At 40.6% G+C, this 9,849-nt stretch overlaps 1 protein-coding gene and 1 long non-coding RNA gene across 2 annotated transcripts in view; one reads left to right on the forward strand and one right to left on the reverse strand.

The window, feature by feature from the left end:
* LOC148188627 (uncharacterized) overlaps positions 1-2,670 on the forward strand; it is a 44,967-nt gene extending 42,297 nt beyond the window's left edge. Inside the window, exon 6 of the long non-coding RNA XR_015777369.1 lies at positions 2,587-2,670. This is a non-coding gene — a long non-coding RNA (uncharacterized LOC148188627). The remainder of the gene's footprint in view (positions 1-2,586) is intronic.
* LOC121946637 (PDZ domain-containing protein 4-like) overlaps positions 1-9,062 on the reverse strand; it is a 55,050-nt gene extending 45,988 nt beyond the window's left edge. Inside the window, exons 1-2 of the mRNA XM_088081593.1 lie at positions 8,586-9,062; positions 2,452-7,118 (exon numbers count right to left, since the gene is read on the reverse strand). Coding sequence (XP_087937719.1) covers positions 2,452-2,511 — 60 coding nt within the window. The 5' untranslated portion in view covers positions 2,512-7,118; positions 8,586-9,062. The remainder of the gene's footprint in view (positions 1-2,451; positions 7,119-8,585) is intronic.
* Between the last annotated feature and the right edge of the window lie 787 nt (positions 9,063-9,849).

Genomic DNA, 9,849 nt, shown 5'->3' on the forward strand with positions numbered 1-9,849 from the left:
TTCTTTTGTTTGATGGCTTTTGTTTGAGGAAGAAGGTTTCCAGGTATTCCAGAATATAGTTTAGTTTATAGTTTTATGTATGAACAGAGCTCAGTTCTGCAGCTCCTCCATAAACATGGGAAGTTTTAACACATTCTTATGATTCTTTTTGACACATTTCTTCAACTCGACACACTGAGCAATTTCAGCCTGTTTGAAAAATCAAATTCAGCAGCAGCAACTATAAAAATCTGTGTAAATTTTATTTTAATACTACATTCATTCAGAAAGGGTAGAGCTGCCTGCTCTTTCTACAGCAACACCCTGCCTAACATTTACAGTATACAGTTCCACACTGTTACACAGGGAGCTTTTAGGGCCCAAAGGCTATTTTTTTCTGGGGGTTTTTTCTGTATTTTTGAAGCCATGTGTTGTGAAGTTGCTCATCATTTTCTACCCATATTTTGAAAGAAGTCAAACCAATTTGCTCAGGTTTTAAGGGGTGAAAGTATAGGTATTAGACCTGAAATGCCGACACCACAGAATTAGCTGTATTTTGGGAAAAGGTCACAACGTACATGAAAGCAGGCACATTTTTGAAAATGACATTATTGATTTATTTCAGATAATTTATTGACCCTCTTAACCTTTGTCTTCCATAAAGAGGCTTGATTAAAAATCCCCCTCCTTCTCGTCTTCATGACTCAGTGAAATGCACATTCTGATTGTATCTTGAAAATATTAACTGTTTAAACTGTAATGATGTGATTAAAGTCAATATTTATATTTATTGATTTATATTGAAGCTCTTTGCGGCCCCAAATTATCGTGTTCTTTTGCTGCTCTCTGTCTCTGAGTCTCTCCTCTCTGCCTCACTGAGAGAGTATTTGACAGGTTTAAAGGATTATTTATGAGCACAAACTTAGAAATCATCACATAAAAACCTTCAAATCTCACATTCTGAGATGAAAGACCAGCAGCTGGACGGGCCTCATAATCCTTTTGGTGCACATTCACCCTTTTAAACAATAGATGTACTTCAAAAGAGGCATGTCAGGACAGGTACGCCTGTCAGAGTAAAGACCAGTGACACGAGAGTCAATTTCAAACCAGGGCTCAGCACCATGGACAGCTCCATCTGTTACAGTAAACAAGAACTCAGTAAGAGTAAATTCTGTTTTAGTTCAGCACCTTGGACAGCTCTGCATGTTACAGTAATATCAGAGTCAAACCACAATTTTAAAGCAAAGTTCAGCACCCCGGACAGAGCCACCTGTTACATTAAACAGCAGCTTAACAGCCTTTCCATGGTCTCAAACTCGAGCTCAGCACCTTGGACAGCTCTGCCTGTTACAGTAAACAACAGCTTATTAAGAGTTTGTCCACAGTATCAAATCAGATTTCAGCACGTTGGACACAAGGTGCAGCACCTTGGACACATCCATCCGTTGTAGTAACCAACAGCTTAACTGTCAGCCCACTGTCTCAAATATCAGAGTTCAGCACCTTGGACAGCTCTACATTTTTACAGCAAAGAATAGTGTAGTAAGAGTCAGTTTGCAGTTTCAAATCAGAGTTCAGCACCTTGGACAGCTCTGCCCGTTACAGTAAACAACAGTTTAAAAAGAGTTTGTCCACAGTTTCAAATCAAGATTCAGCACCTTGGACAGCTCTATCTGTTACAGTAAACAACAGGTTAATGGTCATTTCACAGTTCCAAACCAGGAGTCAGCACCCTGGACAGCTCAGTAAGAGTCAGCCCACAGTTTGAAACCAAGAATTCAGCACCTTGGACAGCTTACATGTGTTACAGTTTACAACAACAGAGTAAGCACATTAATGCTTCCATGCATTAATGTGCAGCGCTTCACCACACACACAGAGAATCACACTGTTTCTCATGACCAAACTGGAGGGTGAGAGCAGGATTTCTGTTCTGAGTCCTCTGTGACTTTCAGCCTTCAGTGGACAGAAAACAAAAAACAATCTGAATAACATGGTGACCTTTACAGAGAGTAACTAGACTAACCTGCAATGATGAATGGTACCGAAGTTTCCTCTAGAAAATTGCGCGCGCATACACACACACACACACACACACACACACACACACACACACGTTCCTTTTTTCTTCATAGCAAAGCAGATGAATTTTTGTCCACTTTCTCCTCTCACCTGTGAACATCTGCATCTCTTAAACACACCTTGATTTAATCTTTTTTCTGTCTCTTTATTGCCAAAATATTTAGTGTAGATAACAATCAGCCATACAAAATCCAGTGTGTTTAATAAGTAACTGCACAACAACAAGAAATATGACAAAGAGCATGACCGAAATGACAAATTAATCTACCTTTTCTGGTCCCATGTTGACTCTCATAGAGATTACTTGAAACCATCAAAAAACTGTAATAAAAAACATAAAAACACATTTGATTGGTCAGAAGCTGCCAGCGAGCTCTGAGGTCTTACCTGGAACATGATCCTGTACTGCTCCTCCGGACGCTTCACCACACACATGTTGCAGCCCATGATGACGTCTGACACTCTGATCTCTGTCACTTCTCTTCTTTTAATCTCCGTGTCCTCTGTCCTCCGTCTCCACAGATCCCTCAGGAGACAGCTGACACTCCAATCAATAATCCAGCTCGCCCTTCGACCTTTACCCTCCAAATGTGACGTCCTCAGGTGGGTCTTCACTGTCTGTTTTCTTAATTGTTTTCCACTTTATCAGCCTCTGACCTTTGGCCCAAAATGAGATTCAGAGAGATGTTTTTGTCGAGATCACGATGGCCAAAGCTTTGTCGAGCAAAACCAAGCAACAGTCGAAAAACATCACCAGATTTCAGACAAACTCTCAGAGCCAGAATGAAGTTTTGGTAAAATTTGTAATCAGTTACGTAGAAAGACCGAAAATCCTTCACGTTAAGTCAAAATAGTTCAGATTCAAACATCAGATTCAAACTGTTTTCCAGGTTATTTTCAAACATAAACGCTTTTGTGTAGCTGCAAAGCATCTTCTGTAACATGAAAAGGCCTGATAAAGGTGACTCTTCTTTTGGCAATAATGCTCAACAGCAGGGCGCTGTAGTCTTAGTTTTCCTTTAGAAAAGAAAGATTTCTCACAAAAAATGAAGCCACTTGTCTAAATATCCAAACATCAGGTTTACTGAATGCTTTTATCAGTCAAACGTCTTTAACAAAGGCGTCTGTCTCTGTTTGAAAAAGTGTCACTTCTGATAAAAAACCTGCTGAGAGTCAAACTGAGTTCACTTCCTGTTGTCTTTTCTCTGCTCTGTCACTCTGAAGACAAAAACCCACCTCTGTGCTTCTTAATGTTTCGTGCTCGCAGGCAAAAACAATGATGAAACAAAAGGAGGAGGACATTATTCAGCTTCGTTTTGTTGTTGTTTCTTTTTCATAAAAGAGACTGTTGCTCAAACGTCTCCTCACAGTAAACAGCTTTTATCTGCTGTCCTGCGGGCGGCGAGGAGGCGAGACGCTGCGTCTTTTCATCACGGGGGAAAAATTAAATTTTATTCATGCACGGCAGATTGTTTGAGCCCTGCAGGGGAGGAGGAAGAGGAGGGGGAGGAAGAGGCTCTTCAGTTTGTGCTTCAAACTGTTTAAACAGTGGGGAAAAAAACACTCCTTAAAATCTGTCTGTGATGATGACGATGAGGGTGATGGAGGGATGAAGAAGGGCGAGTGTGGTCTGTGGAGTGTGTGTTCACAGCAGCATCAGTGACCCGTGTTGGGACTGGCAGTCACACACAAACACACATGATGAGGTGCAAGTTTTCAGCAAAAAAACGTCTCTTTTCGAATCAATATTAGTAGATCATCGGGGCCTTGAAATGCAAGCTGAAATGACCCAAAGAGGAGAGAGAATAAAGATGATTTAAATTTTTATTAATATTAAGATTAAATCTTGATGTCCCTGTTTTAAAATGAGATGGTTTTCAGCAAAGATCAATAAATTATTTTTGTCAGATAAGTCAGATATTTAACGTTTTAAGTGGTTTTGAGCAGTCAAGTCGACCAGTTTGTTAGAGGTTTGCAGCTCATATCGCCTAAAGAGGAGGAAGGAAAGATGATTTAAAAAGAGATTAAATCTCGGTGTCCCTGGTTTTTAATAAATGTGACATTGGCTCTTAAAGTGATGCATAAAATAAAATAAATCCAAATTGATTGGGCTTTTAAAAATGGCGAACATTCCCCCCTTCAGATGGCCTACGGTGGAGAAAGGATGAATAAAAGGAAACTGTAAAAGCTTCTGTTTCCAGTGACACCTAATAAGTGGCAGATACAACACAACTCTGTATGGATTATGCATGCATTAGTTTCATACGAGTTATTAAATAAGTCCTCTTTCAAACTGCAAGTAAAACGAGAAAAAACTATATTTTCTTTAGTTTCCCTGACAGAAATTTGTAGCTTTTTCTCTGAGATCTCCTCAGTCTGAGTCAAAGTGACACCTCTTCTCATAAAACTTAACTAAAACCAACCGTGGTGCTTTTTTTCAGCCCGTAATGTCTCACAAATCTTTACAAAACACTTAAATGTTAAACATCTTGAGCCAAATGTTTCCTTTTCTGTCCCCTGAGGTTTGTTTGAAGCCGCCGTGGAAACAGGGCCAGCGACGATTAATAAGACATGAAGGAGGAGAAGAAGAAAAACCTCCTCCGGGCTGAAAAGTGTTCCAGCAGTTTTCACTTCAGTTCAATAATTCATCAGCCAGTGATTAAAAACAACTTCCTTTCTCCACAAATTTACAAGACAGCATCCGTGGAAAATAGAGTTTGATCTGAAATATTGAATAATAGAAACAGAGAAATCTTCAAATCCGGGTTTTTGTTTCTGGATCAGGAGGAGGAGACGCTCAAGAGGACAATCACTCATTTAAAGACAAATATTGAAGTTACGCAAATAGAGCTCGCCTCAATTATTCATCCAAACACAACAAAGTTTAGAAATCAGAAATCCACATCTCAGATATATATTTATTTCAACATTTTCTCGAGTTGATTTTGTCTTCACCACTAAATATTTTCAATAAAATGTTTTCTCAAACTAGTGTAAACAGCACTGTGTGCTCATGAGTTATGTTTTTGTGCTTTGAATTGATACAAAAGTGTCCTTGAAATAATACAAAAAAATCCTACAAAAAACACCTTTTAGCAATCAATAATCAATAATCTGAATGCTCGTTGTGCTTACTGAACTAAAAACTAGTTCAAGAAAACTTGTTTAACCTTTAACGTAAAATTTAGATTTTCAGCACCTGGATTTTATATCTGTGTTTGAATATTGGTCATAATTTGTGCTTAAAAGCTGATTTTCTAGTTTTCTATTTGAGGGATAAAAACACAGTTTGTGCTTCGTGTTTTTGCCAAATGTTTTTGTAAATTTTAGCAACTAAATGTGGAGTCATTGACACCAAACACTACAACACGAGAACGAGAAGAGGACACATTTATAAAATCTATTTTTCATGTGGTGTTTGTGCTTTTGAGCTGTATCCGTTTCCTGTCTGCTGCTTAAATGTCATCTAAAAAACATCAGCGGCGTTTTTGTGTCCTTCGTCTTTTTGCACTTTTTGCAGTTTTTATCTCAGAAACGTTACAGCTTTCAAAGGAGTTTTTATGCATCAGTTTATCTTTATAGACACAAAATCAGAATTTTTATGTGGATTAAACTTGAATTCTCTTCTGTCTAAAAAGTTTTAAAGATGAGGGCTCGTTTTAGCTCTTCAGCTAAAGATTTTCAGATTTTCTCCCTCAAACCTCATAACAGTTTTCATACAGATCAGACTCTTCTTCACCTCTTTGTGCTTCTCAACCTTTGTGCTTCTTCCTAAAGTCTAATTTTTACATTTGAAAGCACGAGTGCCGATTGCTCTCTCTGGTCGCCTCGTTTTCTTTTTCAGATCCTCTTTTTGTCTCAATTAGCTGCATGAATGCTTCGCTCTGTAACTTTACTGAAACTTTCTTTAACTCTGCAGTCGGCTATCTGCACGCTCTTGTTGCTGTTTGATCATAAATTCAGGCGCATTTATTGTTGCTTTCAAGATAAATCTCAAAGCGCAGCTCCAGTTTCATGTGAATTTTAAATCTTTTTATCAAGCTGTGGTGCATTCACTGTCCCTTCAAAAAAAAAAACATGCAAAGGCTGGCAGGAAATCACTGCTGTTAGTCCCTGTTGCTTCTTCCTCACTTTTCACAAGTGATAATGCGAGTTTGCAGAGCACAGAGCGCCCCTCCCTCTGGTTTTATAATCGGCCCGCTCGCCCACAGACGGTCCTCGAGATGGAATTAGCCTGCAGAAAGATGACAGACGCTCTGCAGAAACACCGCCGCACTCAGCCTGTATTACCTGCCGCTGCTGTCACTGAACATGATTCATCTGCTTTTATGAGCATCTACCTTTTACCTCCCTGCAGCTGCTGTCTGTCATCCACACCTGCAGCGGGGGAAAGAGGCAAAGTGTGAAAAGGTGCGTGCAGAGAAAAGAAGAAAGATAAAAACAAATGTGGAGAAAGAAAAACTAGGAAATGAGATGGCAACCAGAGAGGGAAGAAATGAGGAGATGTCGTCTGGTAAAAGCGGTGACATCAAAAATGAAAGGTGAATTCTGGTTTGTTTGACTTGCAGGTGCCCAAAAAGTCTCAGCTCTTTTTTGGCCAGTAAAGACTCAAAAGTGGCGAATTTGGCAACAGCACACAAGCTCCCTGAGGAAATATCTCAGGTTCTTTGCTCAAATTTGGACAATTCAGTGTTTCTTTCTTTTCAAGGACTTTTTATATCCTTTGCTGACCAGGAAAAAAATCAAATTCCCGAACTCTCAGATCCCCCAAATCCTCCTTCAGGCCTGATAATCCACAGAGGTGAAGACTGCTTTTGTTCCAGCAAACTTCAGCGTCAAACAGTCGCCCTCCGTCTGCGATGACGCTCGCTTTATTCTCCGTGTAATTCTCCCAAAATCCTCTTCAGACTCAGGTGGATCCTGTTGTTCTGTGAGGAGAGCTACATCCTCCAACCGTCAGCCTTTTCTCCTCCTCTCTCCCTCCCTTCATCCCCCGATTTCCTCTGCTGCTCCGTCATCTCTCCACAAAGGTTAAATCCGGCTTAGTTTCGCTCCTGGACACACAGAAACACAGAGATTCTCACTGGTTTTACACGCTGATTGGATGAAGGACACCAGCACACACAGGCTTGTTAGTTTTGGGGAGATTTTTACCCTCCCTGTCTGCTTGGAATTTCAATGTTTGTGCTCGAGGTGTGTTCGACCACCTCCCAATTTAAGGTTGAAGAAGTCTAACAAGCTAGAAATTGATTTCTGAAGCCAGAATTTGTTGTCAGGCAACGAGAATCTTTGGGCTTTTGCTCAGATTTCACAGATTTTCAGTGCAGTAGCTGTTTGTCAGTGAGGAAGATGCCTCAGAAACACAAAATCTCCATTTTATCGCGTTGTTTCTCTTTATAGTCAGGCCTTAAAAATACTTTTTTCTGAAAATAGGTGAAAGAATCTAAAGAGCAGGACAATACCGCAACATTTTCTGAATAGAAATCAAGTTTAGGGCTGAAACAATCTTTTTATCTAATTTTTAGTTTTTTTTAGTTTTTTTTAGGCCTTTATTGGAAATGACAGTTTAGTGTGAGAGGGTAAAGGGTCTGAGGGGGGAATCAAACCTGCGGCTGCTGCAGCGAGGACTTTGCACATGGGGCGCCCACTCTACCAGGTCAGCTAGTAGACGCCTCAAGTTTCACTTTTTAGGTCGGTATGATATGCCGACAGAGGTTTATAACACGGTCAGACAGATGTGTCGCGGCAGTATGATACGCTGGTTTATAACGTGACCGGCCGGTGCCTTTAACGCAGTATGATGAGCCGCTGGTTGACTGGACAGAATATCTTGTGGCAGTATGTCACGTGGTTAGACTGCGTCAGTTTGAAACGCTGCCGGTAACAATGTCATTTGTGAAAACAGAAGTGTATTTTGAAAAGACCTTTGACACGCCGCCTCAGAACGACAACAGAGGCAGGAGGATACCAAACACGCCACACGTACACATGAAAGTTAACTCAAACTGCACTTTTTGACGACTTGGGATGAGAGTGTCAGTTTCAAAACATAAAAGGTGAACAAAATGAAATAATTCAGTTTTAATAATTTTTTTAAATTTTTTTTAGCAAAAATACTGCCTAGTTTCAATTTCTCAGGTTTAGGATTCACTGATTTACCGATAATTGAAAGTTAAAAACCAATGAACAGAGTATGAACAAACCAATGAACAAAATATTCAAACATCATCTTGATTTTTGATTGAAATTGAACTATTTTCTGCCATTTTCATCTGTAAATGAATAAATAATGAAATAAAACTGTTGTTTCTGCCAAACTTGTAATTTTCAAAAAAACAGTATTTGTATTTTATCAAAAACACAAGGCAAAATGCTGCACAATAAATCTCGAAGATACTTTAAATTAAATTTGTATCTGAAATAAAAAAAAATGTTTTACTAGTTTTTGAGAAACCTTAAATTACAGATAAGAAGGAGATTTTTGCACTGCACTTCTAGAAGTACATTAAGAAACTCCAGACCTGTCAGTCTTCCTGTTGTTGCTGGAGGGAAAAGATCACATGAAGTGATTTGAGTTTGAATCTCTTCAAAGATCCCACAGATGCACCTTTCCAGATGTTTTAGGAACCATCCACTCCTTGATTTCCCCGGGGGAATCAGCCTCCGTGCTCCCACAGAAGGTGATGCTCGTCTGGGCAAAGCTTCCTCACCGGCGTCCCTCCTCCTCCTCCTCCTCCTCCTGCGGCTGCTTTCCTTCCCGAATAATGACACGTCCAGTGTTTCCTCCCGGTCTGAGCAGCTCCTCACAGATGTATGATGGGATGTTGAAATGAGCCGGCGGTGGATCAGGAATCAGCAGTCAGATCTGCAGCTCTCTGCTCGCCGCTCTCTCTTCTTCTGCAGCATCCTCGCAGCGCTGGAACAACAGCAGCCTCCGCGGCAGCACAGCCAGCCAATAACCTGCAGCCGGCAATTAATTTTCCTCACTGCGATGGCTTTTCCCTTCCTCCTCTTCCTCCCCCTCCTCCTCCTCTGCTTCTCCCTCCCACCTGCTCTGACTCCCTGCTCATTCCCTCCCGTCCTCCTTTCCTCTCGCTCTGTCTGTCTCTTCTTTCTTATTGTTCTTTACCTGCTCATTCATCTCGGTGACACTCAAATGTTCCTCGGCTTTCACATGTGTAAACATGTTTTCGTGTCTTCTTCACGGCTCGACGCGCAGCCGGCAGACTGTTATCTGCATATCAGCGCTGTCAGGAGGAATCCTCTCATGCTCAGACATGTCAACTCTAACAGTTTAAAGCAGCGTTTGAGTCTCTCTGCTTGGATTCTTCCTCCTGCAGAGGGAGGTGAAGGTGTCGTCCTCAAGTGGGACAAGATATCTGCAGGACTGGAGGACAAAGTTAACATGCATAGGCTTATTCTTTCTTTCTGCATTCATGAGTCCATGTCCTCTCATCTGTCTTTTTTCTCAGGATCATTTCTTTAGGCTTTCTTATCGAGCTGCTTTTGCACTGAGCTTCAGCAAATATTCACAGTCTGAGCAAGAACAACCTTTCATTTTGATTCATGTCTCTTCTTTTATTTCAGTTTCCTTCTTATTATTTATTCATAACCAATCATTAGTGAGAAAACTATCATTCTGGCCAACATACTGTCAGCATGAGTTAGACGTGTTGATTTAAGAGTTCTTGAGTCAACTCATCATGTTCAACTTAGACCAACTCGTGCTGCTGTGTCAGTCTCATCAATGCTTCTTGGCATGTTTCATCCCTGTATCAAAAGGCG

The sequence above is a fragment of the Plectropomus leopardus genome, chromosome 9, assembly GCF_026936395.1.
Source record: "Plectropomus leopardus strain MGB_pleo_1.0 chromosome 9, ASM2693639v1, whole genome shotgun sequence".
In the NCBI taxonomy this organism is placed as follows: domain Eukaryota; kingdom Metazoa; phylum Chordata; class Actinopteri; order Perciformes; family Serranidae; genus Plectropomus; species Plectropomus leopardus.